General features: G+C 35.1%; 1 protein-coding gene and 4 long non-coding RNA genes across 6 annotated transcripts; 4 read left to right on the forward strand and 1 right to left on the reverse strand.

Moving 5' to 3' along the window:
* The first annotated feature begins 16 nt into the window (after positions 1–16).
* LOC124451607 lies at positions 17–2,181 on the forward strand. Its single transcript, XR_006950565.1, has 3 exons — positions 17–1,138; positions 1,224–1,530; positions 2,075–2,181. It is a non-coding gene; the product is annotated as an uncharacterized LOC124451607 (long non-coding RNA).
* A 1,132-nt stretch (positions 2,182–3,313) lies between these two features.
* On the forward strand, positions 3,314–3,824 carry LOC124451605. The gene is made up of 2 exons (XR_006950563.1): positions 3,314–3,379; positions 3,605–3,824. It is a non-coding gene; the product is annotated as an uncharacterized LOC124451605 (long non-coding RNA).
* A 1,367-nt stretch (positions 3,825–5,191) lies between these two features.
* On the forward strand, positions 5,192–6,265 carry LOC124451980 (putative nuclease HARBI1). The gene has a single exon (XM_047002575.1). It carries the CDS (start codon positions 5,192–5,194, stop codon positions 6,263–6,265), a length of 1,074 nt encoding a protein of 357 aa, XP_046858531.1.
* Positions 6,266–11,003: 4,738 nt separating this feature from the next.
* Positions 11,004–18,307, reverse strand: LOC124450773. 2 transcript variants are annotated; one of them, XR_006950201.1, is made up of 4 exons: positions 18,269–18,307; positions 11,633–11,772; positions 11,441–11,560; positions 11,004–11,215 (listed from the first exon to the last, which is right to left on the reverse strand). It is a non-coding gene; the product is annotated as an uncharacterized LOC124450773 (long non-coding RNA). The 2 variants fall into 2 exon arrangements; XR_006950200.1 differs by lacking the exon at positions 18,269–18,307 and adding an exon at positions 12,034–12,048 and having other exon boundaries at positions 11,633–11,807.
* A 3,196-nt stretch (positions 18,308–21,503) lies between these two features.
* LOC124451437 lies at positions 21,504–24,288 on the forward strand. Its single transcript, XR_006950459.1, has 3 exons — positions 21,504–21,832; positions 21,924–21,967; positions 24,106–24,288. It is a non-coding gene; the product is annotated as an uncharacterized LOC124451437 (long non-coding RNA).
* Positions 24,289–24,458: the final 170 nt, after the last annotated feature.

A 24,458-nucleotide genomic window follows, 5' to 3' on the forward strand; every position in this document is an offset into this window, starting at 1 on the left:
AAAGAAAAATGCACTTTTTTAAGAGTGTATGTTTTTAACATTTAGGCCGCGTGTCGATGCTTTTCTAACGCGATAGATAGCGAGACAAGGTTGGACAGTACAGTCAAGACAGATTTTAAACAGGAGCGTAACTAGAACGTTAATTGAAGGGGGGGGGTTCTATTCATATAATCAGTTGTGCCTTTATAATATGTAGGATTTCTAGTCCGTTGCCTATTGCCTCAAAACATTTACTTTCGTAGCCACCATCGGGATGCTAAATTTTATGAACGGCATTCTATAGTTTTTGACATGCTGAATTCGAATTTCTTTGTTCCCACTCAACAAAACCCGCAGTTTTTTAGAATTTTGACGATGAAGATCGTTCCCATTTTGTTGTTTAGGCGACCATCTTTTACATGAAGTACTTCACATACCGCTGTTATTTTGAGCAGAGTCATATTACCGTTCATAAAATTTAGCACCGCAATGGTGGCTACGAAACTTTATTTCTAAGGACATTTTGATTACACAGGCAACGGACTATTCTAAAGAAATAAGTCAGTTACACCTGAATATATCAATACACACCCTCCCCACCCTCTATTAAAGTTCTATTAACGCCTCTGATCTCAAAGTTTATTATTATTAACTGAACCGATATAGATAACTTTACTTTTAAGAATGCTTATGTCTACTATGACAACAAAGACTTTGAATTATATTTATTCAATTTGTCTTATACCAACAACTTATAATTATTTCTGTTATCCCAAAGTGTCATTTTACACATATTTTATCCATCTGTTTTCTATGTTGAGCATGAGGGTAAATGATTTTTTGATTGTACAAACAACAACATTATACTGCCATTGTTAACAGCGTCTGCTAATGCGTGGTTGCTTATTTTTCCTTCCTTTTAAGTGCTGTTTTGGGAGCAACTAATAGAGATGGTCCATTCGGAATGAACCATGTAGAGTAGAAATTAGAATCAGTAACGTAGCCAGCCTGCAGATTTACTTCCGCTGTGTAAATTACGAAGGATTACCATTATTCATTTCTTTGTAGAAATTTATTGTTCCCAGCTGGCTACGTTACTGATTGGAATAGATGAGATATATGTCATTGGGGTGAAAACATAAAAGTATAAGCAGTACAAGTAAGAAATCTGAACCTGTGAAATCCAAACCCTCTAATATAAATACTAAATTATTTAAAATTATTAAAATTATTACAACTTGTAGATCTAAAGATCGTTGTTTGCGTGTAAGCGGCGACATGAATATCCTTCAACCTTCCTTATCAAAGTTAGCTACGCTACTGCGTTCGCGTGTTTGTTCAATGTGCCGTAACGTGACAAAAACTGATATTGTTTCCAAACTACATTTAACATGCAAGAGTAAAGTCTGACCTTGTGATTCCATCATTAATAAACCCAAGTGAAAACAATGTCTTCAGTAGGCATGAGATCTTAATAATGGAAAACGACATTCATCAAATATAAATTGAACGACAGTATAGTGAATCGTTAACAGACAGTGTTTGATATAGGTAATAAATGTAACGGCTATGTCAAGTAAGACTTCTATGTCCATTCTGTTCTATTCCGTTGTTTTCTGTTAACTACATTTTGCTGATTACATTAGTTTAGGCTGTTTTTCATATGCAGCATAAATCGTCAGAAACTCAGAATTCATTTGCTTTAATTGTTTTCAAAACTGGTTTCTCGATGACATAAGTCGTCTTTGTTTGACGTAATTCATTTGTCTCAATTCGTTGTAATTGATGCTTGGTCTCAGAAGTTTTGTTGTATTTTGTCGGAATTGAAGGGAATCACGATTTTCATTAAATTGAGGCTGTAATAAAACTGTCGTAATTGTCGTGAAAAACGAAAGATAAGATAATTATGATTTCGGTTTTCATACGTCAGATTGTGCATAACAATGACATACAACAAATTACGACATTGAATTACGACGAATTATGTTGTATGAAAACCAGTCTTAAGCTAACACTTGTTTCCAAAGTCTGTCATGCAATCCATTTATCATGTGTTTGCCATGGATTAGACATTGTAAACCATGTGACATTGCAGATATAAGGAACACAGCAGCTAAAGGAAGCCAGACAGATACTATTAAACGACGTACTGAGGTCGAGAAGAAACGTTCAAAAAAATTTCAACGAAAGCGTACCAAGCCTTTTGAGGTAAGCTATATATTTGGTTGATCTCATTGATTTTTAGATATTTTTACAATTGACTGTATTTCATTTCTTATTTCAAAGGTACGACAATGAAGATCCTGATAGCTGCCACAGAATAAGAATATACAGAAGAGTCACTCGTGTCGGAATCTTTGATGCTTTTGTCCTCGCGCATGTTGTGCCGCGCATAGTGGCCGCCATTATTCCAGTTGATTAAGGTTTTTGACTTTTTCCCAACCTTTAAAATGATCCGAAGTCATTTCTTAAGTCAAAATATACTTGAATTCATTATTTAGTATTGACGTCAGTAGTTATCGTGTAGCTTTGTCACACTTTTGTCACAGAGCTCTTACCTGTGCCAGTTAGTTTCCAGTCCCCTGAAGTTGATCGGTGCGCGCATGTCAACGGGAAACAGACTCAGGCGGGAAGTTGAGTGTAATAGGCTAATATGATAAACGGGAAATGAAACAGATGTAAATTAGAAGGATGCCATTGTTCCATATTGAATTTACTTCAGCGTTTATCATTGCAACAATTTCTTCAGCATAGCAGTCTAAAAGTTTATTTTCTAACAAACTTTGACGTACAGTTATTTTATTCTTTTCTGACTCCAAAGGCAATTTGTTCATTCTTAATGCCTCATCAATGTCTACATTCAATTCCATTTGTTTCAAGAGATAAAATGTAAACCTTTCGATAAAGTATAAGCTATAAAATGCAATTACCTCGTTTTCTACCGTTTTTACCTTCGATTGTGATAGGGAAACGGATCTAATGTTACTTTGTCAATAGCATGCAACTTCCAGCTTTGTCGTATTTCCGATTTTCACGCCATCCAATGCCATGCCTTGTTTATTAACCCCTATTTCCGGTTGACATGCGCGCGCACTGATCAACTTCAGGGGGCTGGAAACTAACTGGCACGGGTAAGAGCTCCGTCACAAAAGTGTGACAAAGCTGCATGATAACTACTGACGTCATGTAATTTTAATGGTTGGAAACAAGTGAGAAATCCTAAACATCTGGCTAGAATAATGGCCGACATGAGGACGCGTTGTACAACTGAGTGACTCTTCTGTATAATAATTATTCTGTGCATCTGCGTTATTTCTTGTGTTTTTGCTTGTCGCAATAGATGCTCGACATCATATTTTACACAACGAGGATAGCTTGGAACGAGAAGGCCGACAAATAGGTACGGATGCAAGTCATAAAATAATGTCAAAGCACTTTTTGGTGCTTTTACATCACATTTGTAAGAACACTCAGAACACTTGCGATTATTAACATGCTCAAATCTTATGCACGATTGCAAACACAGTTTGCTATTCATTATCTGAATTTTGTTAAACTGCAAACAAATACTTATACTTCAATAATTGTTTATATTGATTTGTTTTATACATTTCATCACATTTAGGATTATGTAGATGCAAGAATCGCCGCGATACAGGAAAATGTTTTTTCAAGTGCCCGGTTTATCTACGTCCTTGCGGAAGTTGCGGCAGCTTTTATGCTTGCTGTAATTGATGCTACAATGTTTGCCTTGGTGTTTTACCTCTATTGCTGAAGCATATATGTAGTTTCTAGGTGTACAGATATTTTAATTTCAAATAAAGAACAGCTCATTCATGGAGCGTCGTAAATTGTTCGTTCATCGCTACACATAGTATCTTACTCAAACTTACACCGGAATTCTATAATTTTACAATAGGAGTAACTCAATGACATATACGGCCAAATTTTTCGCATTTTTCACTTTGAGTGTTAAACAACTATTTGAGTATGTCCCTACTTGATGTTAATAGAAACTAAAGGCGCATCTCCACTAGACGATTTTTGTGACGATCGTCTTAAATTTTCGCGACAATATTTCGAACACGAATTATAGGACGATTTTGTTAGTCATCTCCACTCAGTGAATTCCATATATATATATCTGGAATGATAACGACAATACATTTTATAGATATAAAATTGAAGCCAAAGTCCTAGTCTCTTGCGTGGTTTGTACGTCAGTTCCAGTCCTTCAAAGTCGAATATTCACGCGGTTTGTACGTCAGTTTCATTCCCCTGAGTGCCAAACATACACGGCCAATATAAATTTGAATACAAATTGCAAAAGCATAAACATATAAACAACACCACGACAAACAACACACGAGGCCAACTCCTCGCAAAAGGTTATTTTTTACAGCTGAAACTTTACTACAGTGAGTTCGTTGTAACTTACAACTTGTAACGAGGAAAAGCCAACTGAAAATTACACTGTTTGCTAAAAAGACAATACAATAGAAAATATGACGAAAAAATATTCAAGCATAAATTTTTCTTTCGTCGGAAGGTAAACTTTCAAACGGTGTCAGACAGTGTTTGTCTTTTTTGTCATTTAAGTGGATTTAAAGATCTGTTTTTCCGAATAAAAAAGAAACTTGAATATCCAGTTTCATAAAAAATATTGAGTCTATAACTCGCATTTTTACTTTTTACAGAGCGATTGTATTTTTCATCGATTTTGATAGTGCTTGAAACTTGAAATACTAAATGGTTGTCATCTCGATATCAATAATTGAATATCCTTAAAGACTTTGATATGTTTTAAAGGAAAACCGCAGCGTAAGAGCAGATCGACTAAGTTCACCTCATCTTGCTTCTCGATTTATCACTTTGATTCACTTTCCGTGAACCTTTTCATTCCAAAAATTTCGTTATTTTTACGCTCTGATCAAGATCCGAACTCTACCATTACCAAGGGACAAATGATTTAAAAAAAATAAAATGAACACGCGAGGACTAGAGCCTGACGAGTGATGACGAATGATGACAACAAATATTTTTTTGGCTTCGGTTATCATTCCAATTATTCAAATGTCGAGTTCACTGTCTCCACTAGACGATTATTTCGCGGTGTTTTCCAATAAACAAAATGGCGTCTATAAATAAAAGATATATTCTATATTTGCTGCTTCGTAGAAGATATTTATTTCTTTACAATCTTCACCAAAAAATGCTCAGGGAGAACACCAAAACAAGAAAAAGGAAACGTCGATTTTGGATAAGAAAGCTGTACGAAGAAAGAAATGTGAAAGGAGAATATAAGTTATTGATAAATGATATGCGACTCCACGACCATGAAATGTTCTTTAGATACTTTCGTATGTTTCCAAAGACATATGAAAGTTTGCTAAAGTTGATAGGACCCGACATAAAGAAAGTTTCAACGAAAATGAGAGAACCTATTGGACCTGACCAAAGACTTGCAGTGACACTACGATATTTAACCACCGGTGATGCCTATTCAACTATTGGCGCTAATTATAGAATGAGTGCCACAACTGTTGGCAGAATAATCGATGAAACGTGCAATTCAATTTGGAATAGACTGAAGGAAGCAGGATATATTGACACACCTTCTGGAGTTGAAGCATGGAGAAAAATTGCCAATGAATTCGAAACTCGATGGAATTTTCCGAATGCACTTGGCGCAATTGATGGCAAACATGTGTTGATGTTTGCTCCTAATAATCAGTCATCCGCTTTCCTTAATTATAAAAAGACTCACAGTATTGTGCTCATGGCAGTATGTGATGCTCGGTACAAGTTTACTATGGTTGATATAGGTGATAGTGGACGGCAAAGTGATGGAAGTGTTTATGCTAACAGCAATTTAGGTTATGCTATAGAAAATAAACTCCTGAACACTCCACCTGATTGTCAAATTTCCAATTCTAATAAGGTTTTACCGTATGTTTTTGTTGGAGATGATGCTTTTGGTCTAAAAAGACATATGATGAAGCCATATCCATTCTCCAATCTTTCAGAAAGCAAGCTAGTTTTCAATTATAGGCTCAGTCGTGCAAGGAGGGTAATTGAAAACACATTTGGCATTTGTGCTAGTCGTTTTCGTGTTTTCCACAGGCCAATCATTGCAAAAGTACCCAAGGTTATTCCAATAACAAAAGCAGTGGTTGCACTGCACAACTTCCTGATGACTATAAATGAAACTGACAGAGAAAGTCACTATTGCCCAAGTACATTTGTTGACCAGGATGGGCCAAATGGTCTGCACCTTGGTGAATAGAGACAAGATGCAAATATTATGAATGATATAGCTTCTATTCAAAATGTTGGGGCTTCAAGAAATTATGGTGGGGAAGCTAAATGGGTTAGAGAACAGTTTGAACATTATTTCAACAATGAGGGTGCTGTTGACTGGCAATGGGACAAAATAGGCAAAGCAAAATAAATAGATTCTCGTTTTTTAATAGGACTTGGAAACAACTAATGAATAACATAAATTCATAAAATGTAGATAATTGTTAAGCTTTACAGGAATGTCATTATTTGGCTAAGCAACAGAATATCAATTATCACATATACAATGTTATTCATTAATTAACAATATTCTATATAGTCTATTTATGTAAGCTGTCAGGTTTTTTATATATGATGAGAAAAGAGAATTCATCAAAATGTTAAAATGAGTTTAGTAAATTGAGTTTTTCAAACCCAAGAAAAAGTTCAAGATAAATTGTAATCAATTCAAAGCAATGTTTAATCACTTTTATTATGTAATGAATTCTCATGATTCCCACCACATGTGAAATATTATTTTCAAAAAAATTTGTCAGACCTATGATGCTTGTTTTGAGGTCACCAACACAGAAATAAAATTCATGTTTAAAATAGGAAAAATTTTAAGAATATGTAAATACCAAAATTGTTATATTGTTAAAAACTGAATGCATATTTTATCTCATTGATCATCAAATTCTATGTCAAATAAAAGTTGTTGAATTTTAATTTTTGCTAATCTTAGCTTTTTTTTATCATTTGATGCTGTAGCCTCATCATCCGCAGACTCTTTGTTAACAATTTTGATTAGTTGATCATCCATTTGCTTGATTTGTTGCAAAAATGGGTCATAAGCACTTTTTTCAGATGAAGGTCTTTTACGCTTTTTTGAAGTATTTTCATCAATAGGTCTTTCAGGTGTCGGTTTTGTTAGAGTACACGGACTTGCAGGTACCGATAATGGTGACATAGAGCAAGCTATCGGTTGAAATGGTGATGTGGAAAAAGTTGATATAGCAGGGGAAAAGCATCTGATTGATCCTCAAAATTACCAGTTTCAATTACATGGCTGAATTCTGCAGGTGATATGTCAACATTGCTATGAGTTGGCAAATTGGAAGTTTTCTCTTGAAGAAAACGCATCACTTCAAAATATTCGCATGTAGGTAGACATCCTGCAGGAGCACCTGATCTGGTCATGGCCCTTCTTTTGTCCAGGCATTTCTTTAAAGAATCTTTTAGATTTTTATAAATTTTCTGTAGGAATGCCACTAAAAAATAAAAATTCAAAAACAAATTACCAAATGTCATCAAACACATATGAAGAAGACTTGAATCAACTAGAATAAAAATATATGTTGTCTCGAATGAAAAAAAAAGTTGAAATAGGCCACAACTCAGAAAGGCTGGCAGAAAAGAACTGTGTAAGTTAGACTAGGGATTCATTTTGGACTCACAGCATACAGACCCAAAGGAAATTTTTTGGTTTCATGCAGACACCAAACATCAACACAGTTCATTGACAACCCTCCATTTTCATGTGTAACAATTACAATCCTAGAAGTATTTTTGTAGTAGGATATAGTTTGACTTTGGCATGTAAATAGGCAAAGGAAAACTGCAAAAATGGAAGAAACTCGTACCTTCTTGATTAAACAATGATGACAATGCATTCCATGCATTCACTTTCATATTACGATTTTTGTAATTGGGATCACTGGTATCCCACAAGCATTTATATTCTCTTAATGCTTGGAGAAACATTTCTTTGTCAAAGGTATTGCCTTCCACAGAAAAATTGGACTTTTGAGACTGACTGTCCACTTCTGATGAGTGTGGAAGATCTGTAATAATTAACTCAACTTCTGTTGTTTCTTCTTTACTAGTAGCTATGTTGAAATCATTAATATGAACTGCTAGGTTGACCCAGTGAACTCGACATTTGAATAACTGGAATGATAACCGAAGCCAAAAATTGAAGCCAAAAAAATTTTTGTCGTCATCATTCGTCATCACACGTCAGGCTCTAGTCTCTCGCGTGTTCGTTTTAATTTTTTTAAATCATTTGTCCCTTGGTAATGGTAGAGTTCGGATCTTGATCAGAGCGTAAAAATAACGAAATTTTTGGAATGAAAAGGTTCACGGAAAGTGAATCAAAGTGATAAATCGAGAAGCAGGGTGAGGTGAACTTAGTCGATCTGCTTTTACGCTGCGGTTTTCCTTTAAAACATATCAAAGTCTTTAAGGATATTCAATTACTGATATCGAGATGACAACCATTTAGTATTTCAAGCACTGTCAAAATCGATGAAAGATACAATCGCTCTGTAAAAAGTAAAATGCGAGTTATAGACTCAACATTTTTTATGAACCTGGATATTCAAGTTTCTTTTTTCTTCGGAAAAACAGATCTTTAAATCCATTGAAACGACAAAAAAAGACAAACACTGTCTCACACCGTTTGAAAATTTACCTTCCGACGAAAGAAAAATTTATGCTTGAATATTTTCTCGTCATATTTTCTTATTGTATTGTCTTTTTAGCATAAAGTGTAATTTTCAGTTGGCTTTTCCTCGTTACAAGTTGTAAGTTACAACGAACTCACTGTAGTAAAGTTTTAGCTGTAAAAAATAACCTTTTGCGAAGAGTTGGCCTAGTGTGTTGTTTGTCGTGATGTTGTTTATATGTTTATGCTTTTGCAGTTTGTATTCAAATTTATAGTGGCCGTGTATGTTTGGCACTCAGGGGAATGAAACTGACGTACAAACCGCGTGAATATTCGACTTTGAAGGACTGGAACTGACGTACAAACCACGCAAGAGACTAGGACTTTGGCTTCAATTTATATCTATAAAATGTATTGTAGTTATCATTCCAGATATATATATATGGAGTTCACTGGGTTGACCATGTGCAGTGTTTGCTCATCTCTGATATTTGATTGGCTAAAATTTTGACGATTGTAAAGCGCTTGACGAAAAGTTAAAACAGTTTAAACTTACTCAAGAGCAAAAGTTCTAGTAGAATGTATTCGAATTTTAAAGTATTTATGCAAAAAAATTGACCATAGTGGTAGAATCAAGTTGACATGATTTCAAATATTATTAATTAGTATGTTTACAAAAGCAATTGGTAGGGCGACCATATTAACATTGAAACCAAAATAGAATAGCCAGCGCACATAACATACGCGATTAATTCGTTGAAATTATTCTAGAGACAAATACACTTGGTCAAAAGCTGATCGACATACTAACTTTGGGCAAGTATAAAATTTGCCACATAAAACTTTGTCATAAAGAAATTTGTTCCCGTGTAAACGGCGACATGCTTATCAAGGTAAGTAGTGCGTTTGTTCAATGTGCCGTAACATGACCAATATTTCACAAAGAGTGATATTGTTTCCAAACTACAATTGGCAAGAGTCAAGAAATTACTTTCACTCAAACGCGTATAATTAAGATACGCAAAAATCGCTTATCTTACTTTCACTCAAACGCGTATAATTAAGATACGCAATTAAGATACGCAATTCAGATACGCAGTTGATTCCGTCACTAATAAACGCAAGTGAAAACAATGTCTTCAGTAGACTTGATATCTTAATAATGGAAAACGACATTTATCAAATATAAATTAAACGACAGTATAGTGAATCGTTAACAGACAGTGCATGATAAAATTAGTAAATGTAACGGCTATGACCTGTAAGACTTTTGTGTCTGTTTGCTAGTTTCTATTGACATCAAGTAGGGACACACTCAAATAGTTGTTCAATAGGCAATTAGGCATGACATCTTAATGGAATACGACATTCATTAAATTAAATGACAGTACTGTGAATCGTCAACAGTCAGTGTTTGATATAAGTAATAAATGTAAGGGGCTATGACCAGTAAGACTTTTGTGTCCTTTCTGTTCTATTCCGTTGTTGTCCAGTTAACTACATTACGCTGATTACTTTGCTGACGTGATTGACTGGCTGTCATCATGCTAGTCACATGACTATACTTCACACGAAACTGACGAAAGATTTCGAAACAAGAGTGACTCTAGTACTTGCTCCCCAAAACAATATAAGTAATTACGACGTTTTAGAACTCATCTAGATTTTTTTATGAACATTATAGGAAATCGCTTATCTTACTTTCACTCAAACGCGTATAATTAAGATACGCAATTCAGATTCATGTTGCGTAAGTACACAACAGTAATTAGAAATTGTGCAAATAACTTGTCGCTAATAAGTTAATATAATTCCACAACACGTTATAGCATTCCCGTATATTACCACACACTCGGAAAGGGAGAGTTGGAGCTAATTTTGGAGAAATATTATACAAGACTAAAAGCCATCATCAGAGAATCAGATTATCAGAACTCAAGAATTTGTATTCATTTTCGCGTTTGTTGATGAATGTGGCATGCGTATGCGAATTGAAGTTTAAAATGAATCTTTCAAGATTAGTTGCACGCGTTTGTATTGATCGACCGTGGGTCATTTGTACTATAAAGAAATGAGAGTGTTCTTTGGATGGGATCATGGGATTGAGAAATTCTTTGTTAGTTTCTATTAACGTCAAGTAGGGACACACTCAAATAGTTGTTTAACACTCAAAGTGAAAAATGCAAAAATTTGACCGTGTATGTCACTGAATTACTCCTGTTGTAAAACTATAGAATTCCGGTGTAAGTTTGAGTAAGATACAATATGTAGCGATGAACGAATAATTTACGACACTCTATGAATGAGCTATTCTTTATTTGAAATTAAAATATCAGTACATCTAGAAACTACATATATTCTTCAGCAAGAGAGGTAAAACACCAAGGCAAACATTGTAGCATCATCTACAGCAAACAAAAAGGCGGCTGCAACTTCCACAAGGACGTAGATGAAACGGGCAATGGAAAAAACATTTTCCTGTATCGCGGCCATTCATGCATCTACATAATCCTAAATGTGATGAAATGTATAAAACAAATCAATATAAACACTTATTGAGGTATAAGTATTTGTTTGCAGGTTAACAAAATTCAGATAATGAATAGCAAACTGTGTTTGCAATCGTGCATAAGATTTGAGCATGTTAATTATCGCAAGTGTTCTGAGTGTTCTTACAAATGTGATGTAAAAGCACCAAAAAGTGCTTTGACATTATTTTATGACTTGCATCCGTACCAAATTGTCGGCCTTCTCGTTCCAAGCTATCCTCGTTGTGTAAAATATGATGTCGAGCATCTATTGCGACAAGCAAAAACACAAGAAATAACGCAGATGTCAGGATCTTCATTGTGGTACCTTTGAAATAAAAAATGAAATACAGTCAATTGTAAAAATATCTTAAAATCAATCAACCAATATACAGCTTACCTCAAAAGGTTTGGTACGCTTTCGTTGAAATTTGTTTGAACGTTTCTTCTCGATCTTAGTACGTCGTTTAATAGTATCTGTCTGGCTTCCTTTAGTTGCTGTGTTCCTTATATCTGCACTTGTCACGTGGTTTACAATGTCTAATCCATGGCAAACACGTGATAAATGGAATTGCCTGACAGAATTTGGAAACAAGTGTTAGCTTACCACAACATGTGTTCCAATTTAGATCTTATAGTTTTAAGAATGGAATAAATAGTATAAAAACTCGAATAGATGAGCTTTATGTCAATGGGGTGAAAACATAAAAGTATAAGCAGTACAAGTAAGAAATCTGAACCTGTGAAAACCAAACCCTCTAATATAAATACTAAATTATTTAAAAGTATTAAAATTATTACAACTTGTAGATCTAAACGATCATTGTTTGCGTGTAAGCGGCGACATGAATATCCTCAAACTTCCTTATCAAAGTAAGCTACGATACTGCGTTCGCGTGTTTGTTCAATGTGCCGTAACGTGACCAATATTTCACAAAAACTGCTATTGTTTCCAAACTGCATTTGGCAAGAGTTAAGTCTGACCTTGTGATTCCATCACTGAAAACAATGTTCTATGTTCAATAGGCAATTAGGCATGACATCTTAATAATGGAATACGACATTCATTTAATTAAACGACAGTACTGTGAATCGTCAACAGTCAGTGTTTGATATAAGTAATAAAAAGGGCTATCACCAGTAAGACTTTGTGTCCTTTCTGTTCTATTCCGTTGTTGTCCAGTTAACTACATTACGCTGATTACTTTGCTGACGTGATTGACTGGCTGTCATCATGCTAGTCACATGACTATATCACACGAAACTGACGAAAGATTTCGAAACAAGAGTGACTCTAGTACTTGCTCCCCAAAACAATATAAGTAATTACGACGTTTTAGAACTTATTTAGATTTTTATGAACATTGAGAAATGCTTATCTTAGTTCCACTCAAACGCGTATAATTAAGATACGCAATTATATTCATGTTACGTAAGTAACAGTACTCAAATTGTGCAAATAACTTGTCTCCAATAAATGAATATAATTCCACAACACGTTATAACATTCATTACACGGAGTGGGATTGGAGCTAATTTAGAGAAATATTATACAAGACTAAATCATCAGAGTCAGATTATCAGAATCAATTTGTATTCATTTTCGTATGTTGATGAATGTGGCATGCGGATGAATTGAAGTTTAAAATGAATCTTTCAAGATTATTTGCACGCGTGTATTGATCGACCGTGGGTCATTTGTATTATAAAGAAATGAGAGTGTTCTTTGATGATCATGGATTGAGAAATTTTGTTAAGGCGCATCTCCACTAAACAGTTTAAACTTTCGTCAGAATCAAAATCGTCAAAAATTTCGTCCGAACGAAAAGCTTTTTGCCTCTGCGCATGTGTCGTCGCGAAAATTTAAGACGATCGTCACAAAAATCGTCTAGTGGAGATGCGCCTTAACAAAGAATTTCTCAATCCCATGATCCCATCCAAAGAACACTCTCATTTCTTTATAGTACAAATGACCCACGGTCGATCAATACACACGTGTGCAAATAATCTTGAAAGATTCATTTTAAACTTCAATTCGCATACGCATGCCACATTCATCAACAAACGCGAAAATGAATACAAATTCTTGAGTTCTGATAATCTGATTTTCTGATGATGGCTTTTAGTCTTGTATAATATTTCTCCTAAATTAGCTCCAAGTCTCCCACTCCGAGTGTGTGGTAATATACGGGAATGTTATAACGTGTTGTGGAATTATATTCATTTATTGGAGACAAGTTATTTGCACAATTTGTGAGTACTGTTGTGTACTTACGTAACATGAATATGAATTGCGTATCTTAATTATACGCGTTTGAGTGGAACTAAGATAAGCGATTTCATGTAATGTTCATAAAAAAATCTAAATAAGTTCTAAAACGTCGTAATTACTTATACTGTTTTGGGGAGCAAGTACTAGAGTCACTCTTGTTTCAAAATCTTTCGTCAGTTTCGTGTGAAGTATAGTCATGTGACTAGCATGATGACTGCCAGTCAATCACGTCAGCAAAGTAATCAGCGTAATGTAGTTAACTGGACAACAACGGAATAGAACAGAGAGGACACAAAAGTCTTACTGGTCATAGCCCCTTACATTTATTACTTATATCAAACACTGACTGTTGACGATTCACAGTACTATCATTTAATTTAATGAATGTCGTATTCCATTATTAAGATGTCATGCCTAATTGCCTATTGAACATAGAGACATTGTTTTCACTTTAATTTATCAGTAACGGAATCACAAGGTCAGACTTAACTCTTGCCAAATGCAGTTTGGAAACAATATCAGTTTTTGTGAAATATAGGCCACGTTACGGCACATTGAACAAACGTGCATGTTGTAAATTGTTAGTTCATCGCTACATATTGTATCTTACTCAAACTTACACCGGAATTCTATAATTTTACAATAGGAGTAATTCAGTGACATACACGGTCAAATTTTTGCATTTTTCACTTTGAGTGTTAAACAACTATTTGAGTGTGTCCCTACTTGATGTTAATAGAAACTAACAAAGAATTTCTCAATCCCATGATCCCATCCAAAGAACACTCTCATTTCTTTATAGTACAAATGACCCACGGTCGATCAATACACACGCGTGAAAATAATCTTGAAAGATTCATTTTAAAATTCAATTCGCATCCGCATGCCACATTCATCAACAAACGCGAAAATGAATACAAATTCTTGAGTTCTGATAATCTGATTTTCTGATGATGGCTTTTAGTCTTGTATAATATTTCTCCTAAATTAGCTCCAAGTCTCCCATTCTGAGTGTGTGGTAATATACGGGAATGCTATAACGTGTTGTGGAATTATATTAACTTATTAGCGACAAGTTATTTGCACAATTTCTAAACACTGTTGTGTACTTACGTAGCATGAATATGAATTGCGTATCTTAATTATACGCGTTTGAGTGAAACTAAGATAAGCGATTTCCTGTAATGTTCATAAAAAAATCTAGATAAGTTCTAAAACGTCGTAATTACTTATATTGTTTTGGGGAGCAAGTACTAGAGTCACTCTTGTTTCAAAATCTTTCGTCAGTTTCGTGTGAAGTATAGTCATGTGACTAGCATGATGACAGCCAGTCAATCACGTCAGCAAAGTAACCAGCGTAATGTAGTTAACTGGACAACAACGGAATAGAACAGAGAGGACACAAAAGTCTTACTGGTCATAGCCCCTTACATTTATTACTTATATCAAACACTGACTGTTGACGATTTACAGTACTGTCATTTAATTTAATGAATGTCGTATTCCATTATTAAGATGTCATGCCTAATTGCCTATTGAACATAGAGACATTGTTTTCACTTTAATTTATCAGTAACGGAATCACAAGGTCAGACTTAACTCTTGCCAAATGCAGTTTGGAAACAATATCAGTTTTTGTGAAATATAGGCCACGTTACGGCACATTGAACAAACGTGCATGTTGTAAATTGTTAGTTCATCGCTACATATTGTATCTTACTCAAACTTACACCGGAATTCTATAATTTTACAATAGGAGTAATTCAGTGACATACACGGTCAAATTTTTGCATTTTTCACTTTGAGTGTTAAACAACTATTTGAGTGTGTCCCTACTTGATGTTAATAGAAACTAACAAAGAATTTCTCAATCCCATGATCCCATCCAAAGAACACTCTCATTTCTTTATAGTACAAATGACCCACGGTCGATCAATACACACGCGTGCAAATAATCTTGAAAGATTCATTTTAAACTTCAATTCACATACGCATGCCACATTCATCAACAAACGCGAAAATGAATACAAATTCTTGAGTTCTGATAATCTGATTTTCTGATGAGGGCTTTTAGTCTTGTATAATATTTCTCCTAAATTAGCTCCAAGTCTCCCACTCCGAGTGTGTGGTAATATACGGGAACGTTATAACGTGTTGTGGAATTATATTCATTTATTGGAGACAAGTTATTTGCACAATTTGTGAGTACTGTTGTGTACTTACGTAACATGAATATGAATTGCGTATCTTAATTATACGCGTTTGAGTGGAACTAAGATAAGCGATTTCATGTAATGTTCATAAAAAAATCTAAATAAGTTCTAAAACGTCGTAATTACTTATACTGTTTTGGGGAGCAAGTACTAGAGTCACTCTTGTTTCAAAATCTTTCGTCAGTTTCGTGTGAAGTATAGTCATGTGACTAGCATGATGACAGCCAGTCAATCACGTCAGCAAAGTAACCAGCGTAATGTAGTTAACTGGACAACAACGGAATAGAACAGAGAGGACACAAAAGTCTTACTGGTCATAGCCCCTTACATTTATTACTTATATCAAACACTGACTGTTGACGATTTACAGTACTGTCATTTAATTTAATGAATGTCGTATTCCATTATTAAGATGTCATGCCTAATTGCCTATTGAACAACTATTTGAGTGTGTCCCTACTTGATGTCAATAGAAACTAAAGGCGCATCTCCACTAGACGATTTTTGTGACGATCGTCTTAAATTTTCGCGACAATATTTCGAACACGAATTATAGGACGATTTTGTTAGTCATCTCCACTCAGTGAACTCCATATATATATATCTGGAATGATAACGACAATACATTTTATAGATATAAAATTGAAGCCAAAGTCCTAGTCTCTTGCGCGGTTTGTACGTCAGTTCCAGTCCTTCAAAGTCGAATATTCACGCGGTTTGTACGTCAGTTTCATTCCCCTGAGTGCCAAACATACACGGCCAATATAAATTTGAATACAAATTGCAAAAGCATAAACATATAAAAAACACCACGACAAACAACACACGAGGCCAACTCCTCGCAAAAGGTTATTTTTTACAGCTGAAACTTTACTACAGTGAGTTCGTTGTAACTTACAACTTGTAACGAGGAAAAGCCAACTGAAAATTACACTTTATGCTAAAAAGGCAATACAATAAGAAAATATGACGAGAAAATATTCAAGCATAAATTTTTCTTTCGTCGGAAGGTAAACTTTCAAACGGTGTCAGACAGTGTTTGTCTTTTTTGTCATTTAAGTGGATTTAAAGATCTGTTTTTCCGAATAAAAAAGAAACTTGAATATCCAGTTTCATAAAAATATTGAGTCTATAACTCGCATTTTACTTTTACAGAGCGATTGTATTTTCATCGATTTTGATAGTGCTTGAAACTTGAAATACTAAATGGTTGTCATCTCGATATCAATAATTGAATATCCTTAAAGACTTTGATATGTTTTAAAGGAAAACCGCAGCGTAAGAGCAGATCGACTAAGTTCACCTCATCTTGCTTCTCGATTTATCACTTTGATTCACTTTCCGTGAACCTTTTCATTCCAAAATTTTTATTACGCTCTGATCAAGATCCGAACTCTACCATTACCAAGGGACAAATGATTTAAAAAAAATAAAATGAACACGCGAGGACTAGAGCCTGACGAGTGATGACGAATGATGACAACAAATATTTTTTTGGCTTCGGTTATCATTCCAATTATTCAAATGTCGAGTTCACTGTCTCCACTAGACGATTATTTCGCGGTGTTTTCCAATAAACAAAATGGCGTCTATAAATAAAAGATATATTCTATATTTGCTGCTTCGTAGAAGATATTTATTTCTTTACAATCTTCACCAAAAAATGCTCAGGGAGAACACCAAAACAAGAAAAAGGAAACGTCGATTTTGGATAAGAATGCTATAACGTGTTGTGGAATTATATTAACTTATTAGCGACAAGTTATTTGCACAATTTCTAAATACTGTTGTGTACTTACGAACATGAATATGAATTGCGTATCTTAATTATACGCGTTTGAGTGAAACTAAGATAAGCGATTTCCTATAACGTTCATAAAAAAATCTAGATGAGTTCTAAAACGTCGTAATTACTTATATTGTTTTGGGGAGCAAGTACTAGAGTCACTCTTGTTTCGAAATCTTTCGTCAGTTTCGTGTGAAGCATAGTCATGTGACTAGCATGATGACAGCCAGTCAATCACGTCAGCAAAGTAACCAGCGTAATGTAGTTAACTGGACAACAACGGAATAGAACAGAGAGGACACAAAAGTCTTACTGGTCATAGCCCCTTACATTTATTACTTATATCAAGCACTGACTGTTGACGATTCACAGTACTGTCGTTTAATTTAATGAATGTCGTATTCCATTATTAAGATGTCATGCCTAATTGCCTATTGAACAACTATTTGAGTGTGTCCCTACTTGATGTCAATAGAAACTGGCAAACAGACACAAAAGTCTTACAGGTCATAGCCGTTACATTTACTAATTTTATCGTGCACTGTCTGTTAACGATTCACTATACTGTCGTTTAATTTATATTTGATAAATGTCGTTTTCCATTATTAAGATGTAGGGCCTACTGAAGACATTGTTTTCACTTGCGTTTATTAGTGACGGAATCACAAGGTCAGACTTGACTCTTGGCAATTGTAGTTTGGAAACAATATCACTCTTTGTGAATATTGGTCACGTTACGGCACATTGAACAAACGCGCTACTTACCTTGATAAGCATGTCGCCGTTTACACGGGAACAAATTTCTTTATGACAAAGTTTTATGTGGCAAATTTTATACTTGCCCAAAGTTAGTATGTCGATCAGCTTTTGACCAAGTGTATTTGTCTCTAGAATAATTTCAACGAATTAATCGCGTATGTTATGTGCGCTGGCTATTCTATTTTGGTTTCAATGGTAATATGGTCGCCCTACCAATTGCTTTTGTAAACATACTAATTAATAACATTTGAAATCATGTCAACTTGATTCTACCACTATGGTCAATTTTTTTGCATAAATACTTTAAAATTCGAATACATTCTACTAGAACTTTTGCTCTTGAGTAGAAAACGACTGATTTTAACTCTACTTTCACAGACTTAATTCACACACGAATGGTTTTCCATAGCTCAGATAAACTCAAATGATTCAAAGATTTTGAAATAAATGTCTTAACATACTAGGCAGTTGCTTCAGTCGCGCTACAAACCGAATTGATGCGCACGCGTCAGTCGCTTGAACTCCAGAAACACACATGCAGCGACCATCGCGACTTTTGTGGTTTTTGGTGCCTTTGTTTGTTCACGTTAATAGCGTTCACGCTTGCGATGACTATCCTGCTTAAATTTTTTGTGTCATCGCATTTCACAAACACTGCAAAGTTTTTTCTATATCTAAATTTTGCTAAGCTGCAAGAAATAATAACATTCCAATAAGTATTTTTTGATTTATTTTATAAATTTCATCACATTCAGGACCCTGTTTTTGCAATAATAGCGAAACGGGTGTTTGTTAAGATCGCCACTGTCTGGGTAATGAACTTGCCTGCGGACTTTGCTCATTTGGCGTTTGCTGTTAATTTATTTGTTATCTGGTTCTTCGGCTAATACGGCTAACCTGACGTTTACTCCTCATTTGACTCTGAAGATGACTACCGCTAAGGTTGTCGAAACGTCAGTCAACAACAACAAAAACAGTCCTTCTCATGACTATAGCAACCTGGACGATAGACATTTACAAACATGTAACGATACTCCCGGGTTCAAACCATTTACTTTAATTCTTGGTTTGCAAGCTACGTCATAGCCTACATGTTTGATGATTTTAACAAAGCAAATTTCATCCAACATGGCGAGCATTCCATTGTTACCTTACTCCCAGGGGGATGGTTGCAACCACTGATCTGATAATAGACTGGATATAGCTTCTATAGGTAGCAAAAGTGAAGCCTAATTATATATGCAAAATTCACTTCCGGGTACCACAAGAAATACAAATTACTATAGAAATGTATGGCGGATAACGTTTACATACAAGGATTTTCGAATATTTAAGGCATTTCGTGACCTTTACTAATCTCAAACATCTGTCATGGATAAAACAAGTTATGTTAATCAATTTGACATCAAAATGATACCAATATCTGCAAAATATCGGTCGTGTTCAATTGAAGCGCGTGCAAGAATCGAATTGCCCATCGTTGCAAGATAATTCACAGCTCATTTTCCAAGTTCAGAGGCAGTTATGATCTAGAATGAGTTTCGATGCTTAAAAAATTCGTTTAGTACCTTTCTTTTATCATTCTTTAATATCTAGACATTGTTGTATGTAACTTTTGCCGTGACTTCATTAGCAGGGTACTGTTGTTGTAGGAACAAGACAAATTTACTAAACTTTCTTCCTCTCTTTATTCTTATTTTCATTTCTGTTTTTATTTTATAAAAATAATACAATCACCACACCTTGCTGTAGCATTTGTATATAGCCATGAGTAAATATGGTTGTTATTGACAAAAGTATCCAACATTTTTATCAATTGCAGTCTATACCGTAGCATCAGGAATTGTATTCCCATGTGGTAAACTGCCATCTGAAGTTAAAAGCACCTTTCTATTTTACTGCATACTTGAATAACAATAGCTGTTGGTTTGAATCAAAGTACTCATGTCTTTTAAAGACAGGAAAGCAGATTCACTTTAGTAATTTTTTCAACCAACAGCTTCTTAATAAGTAGGGCAGGTGGTTTTCTTTGGCAGCATCTGCCTATAAAATTAGCCATGTATGGTATTGCAATCACTTTAAATTCAGAAACAATGGAAAAGCTGTGTGCACTACTATAATCTTGATAATCATCACAGCATATATTTTGTCTACCAAAAGAAGTAATTTGTTTCAAACCAACAGCTATTGTTATATCAACATGAAACAAGGCAGGAGGGTGTTTTCAGCTTCTGATGGTAGTTTATTTCACGGGATACAATTTCTGTTGCTGAATCCTTGTATACAATGCAATTGATGCACATGTTATGTCAATAACAACTATACTCACTTATTGATGAAGGCCATTGCCAAATGTATTAGCAAGGCGTGGTGATTAAATTATATCTGTAAAATGATAAAGAATAAAGAGAGGAAGAAAGCTTAGTAAATTTGTCTTGTTCCTACAACAAGAGTACCCTGCTAATGAAGTCACGGCAAAAGTAACATAAAACAATGTCTAGATAATAAAAAATGATAAAAGAAAGGTACTAAACGAATTTTTAAGCATCGAAAACTCATTCTAGATCATAACTGCCTCTGAACTTGGAAAATGAGCTGTGAATTATCTTGCCTTTGCAATGATGGGCCAAATTCGATTCTTGCACGCGCAATTTTCAATTGAACACGAGCGCCGATATTTTACAGATATTGGTATCATTTTGATGTCAAATTGATTAACATAACTTGTTTTATCCATGACAGATGTTTGAGATTAGTAAAAGGTCACGAAATGCCTTAAATATTCGAAAATCCTTGTATGTAAACGTTATCCGCCATACATTTCTATAGTAATTTGTATTTCTTGTGGTACCCGGAAGTGAATTTTGCATATATAATTAGGCTTCACTTTTGCTACCTGTAGAAGCTATATCCAGTCTATTATCAGATCAGTGGTTGCAACCCACCAAGAGACGTCGCCAGAACGATGATTGAGGAGCCATATTCATATGCGCATGACATGCCATATTAGTTTCCTTTGAAATGCATTGTTTTGTACGGATTATAAAATATATATATGAATATGGGTCCCCCAATTATCGTTCAGGAGACGCGCCTAATAATTAGCAAAAAAGAATTTCTTATTCACATAGAGTACTAGCAAATTCGTCGTACATATAACCCAACGTCAACGAAATTTTCAAAACGTTCAAGCTTTTGAAGGGTCTAACTGAAATGACTTGATTTGTTGTTTTGCGCAGTTTTATAATCGTCTCTTTGTTATCAAGGTCTGCTCTGATTTTGTTAGTTTATATAGGTATTAAAATGGCCAATTCAACAATTGGCTAACCGATGGAAAAATCAAATTCGAATCGCATATTTGATGAGGTGGAGCTTCTCTTTAAAGTTATGAAGGAAGAGACAAGGTTAAACAAACCGTCGAATACATACTTAGGGAATCTTGTCAAAACAATCCATCTGATATACTAGTCTACTGGAGCGATTTGAATCTCATAATCCATCCGCGCTGCAAAGTACATCCGAAAAGATTTTCCTCAAAACAAAGGAGATGTTACCAGTGGATATGGAAAGGTATTTCTTTTATACTTTAAGCATAGCACATTATTTTTCTCGCATTTATTCATTTATGCTTGGTTTGCCTATAATCGACGAATTTGATTAGGAATGTTGACGCAAGTGAAAATGGCAAAATTCTTCACCCCTGAGGTAACTTAATCTTTTATCTATAACCATCTAAGGGGCTGATTACATGAGCCCGGGTAACCGAGATTCGGTCAAGCGATAAATGATTTTGGCAAATGGAAACGATTCAATACTCATCATCATATAAATCTTCTCTGGCAATTTCACAATATTCTGGTTTGTAAACTACACAAAACATTTAAAATTACAACAACCATTTTGCCCAAATTTGAGAATTAGAACAGGAATGACTTGTGGCGCTTAATAAACAGTTGTAATTCTTATGCTTGAATTTTTGACTCCATTTAATACCGCGAAATCATTTCACTCCTCACTGAAATTCAGTTAGCCGGGATCATGTAAACAGTTCCTAACGCCGACTATTTGCAATTTTTCATAACATGTTATAGTCAGGCTTATAGTATAACGGCGTATATTTATGTTATCATTAAATGCGACAAGGAAAGAAGTCAGTCTCTTTTTTCCATGAAGCCCATGGATGCTTTCGTTCATAATGAGAGCGTCATATTGTATAAGGAGGCTCTCGTTCATCACGAGAGAGTTATGCGAAAGTTACATTGTAGAAGGTAACAAGTAAAAAACGTATAAACATGCTTAGAGTTGGCTTAAGTTTGAAGTCAAAAAGGTAGAAGTTGTTTGAACCTTTGCAGTATCCTTGGATATTTTAGTTTCTTTTATGAGAAGAATTCTTATAAAGAAAGAAGACAAATTTTGAAAACAAAAAATCCCGTTTTCGATCCATGCCTACCGATACCCCGAGATAGTTAACCACTAGAACGTCTCATGTTTATTAAGAGAACCAGATAATCCTGTCTGCCATGAAGCCCATGGATGGTTTGTCCGTGATACATGAGAAACAGTAAATGAGAGAGTCAACTCAGAAAGATATAAACCAATTAAAATTGTATAAAACATGTTTACGGTTGTCTTAAATTTTAAGTGTCATAAAAAGGCACAGTTTCAGAAGAATTTAGTTAAAGCATTGCTTGGTTTATTTTATTTTAAAAAGATAAATTTTGAAAGCAAAAAACCCCGTTTTCGGTCCATGCTTCCCGATACCTTCTTATGCGTAAGGCACTAGAACGCCGCATGTTAACGTTTCGGTAGGAGATTTCGGCCCCTCCACGATATCCTTTTTGGGAGATGCCAATAGCAAGCTTCCGTCCATAAGACACCGACATCACCTGCGATAGGAGTACGCAGAGAGAGTGCGGTTGCGACCGAAGTCTAGGCTTCTAAGCCACTGCATACTATATCGCACACAGCTTCCACCGCTAGTTGACATCTACTATATGAAGTTTGAGCTTTATATATATATATACATGAATTCAAAGGCTTACGAAAGTTGTGGTATGATTGACATCGTTATTACCACAAATGTAGTGCAAGTACATATAGGTAGTCGTTGAACAATGACTTTGAACAATTAGTCGAGTGGATTGCGCATGCTTAAGCGCATGCGCAGATGATTGCTCTATTAAATTGTTACTAAGCATGCTATTTACTTCAAAATCGGTGCTATTAGATGCAATTGGTCGTTGCCATGACCATGAACTTGGGCATCTGGTCAAGTCGACTGCGCATGGTCAAGCAGTCTGCGCATGTGCAGATAATTTTTCTGAAAATTTGTGACTGGGCGATCTAATTACTCCATAATTGGTACTAGTTGGTCGTTTGCGATGACCATGAACTTGGGCAAGTTAACTGCGCATGCTCAAGCAGACTTCGCATGCGCAGATGATTTTTCTATTAAATTGTTACTAAGTATGCACATGCACAAGCAGATATCGCACGCGCAATGGATTTTTCTGAAAATTAGTGACTGAGCGAGCTAATTACTCCATAATTGGTACTAGTACATACAGCTGGTTGTTGCCATGAGCATGAACTGAGAGTGTATGTGAAGCTGACTACACATGCTCAGATTAATTCTCAATTAATTTGTGACGGAGTAAGCTCTGAAATTGGTGCTTGTATATGCGCTTAGCAAATTTTCAATCGTTTATATTTGGCATGCTCTTTGTGTGCTTGAGCTTGTTTTGACAAATGGATGTTAAACTTATGAACACTTTGTTACGGAACTTGCAATATTCGTGACAATGTTAGAGATATTTTTCATTTTCTTATGTTTAATTTCTCAGGTAAGGATTTAACGAGACAACAGAAAATGCCGACCGCAAGTACGTGTTGAACAGGCCAGCGGTTGCTAGCAATGAGAGTAATGGCCAGGCCCAGCCGCTGTTTAATGTGGAGATTGTTACGAAGGAAAAACTTTGAAAAATACAAAATGAGAAACGAATCACATATGATTACGAACGTCACGCGGATGTACTATAATTAAACTTGGTTCACACTAGTCGTATGAATCGGCGACGTATTTACACCGATAAATATGATTTGTCAGGGATGCGATTTTTATCCATGCATTGATCTTTATGTTCTACTCTTTGAACTGAGCACTGCAAGGGTTGTAGATACTCGGAAACTTATTTTT

Source organism: Xenia sp. Carnegie-2017, unplaced genomic scaffold, assembly GCF_021976095.1.
Source record: "Xenia sp. Carnegie-2017 unplaced genomic scaffold, XeniaSp_v1 HiC_scaffold_24, whole genome shotgun sequence".
NCBI lineage: Eukaryota > Metazoa > Cnidaria > Anthozoa > Malacalcyonacea > Xeniidae > Xenia > Xenia sp. Carnegie-2017.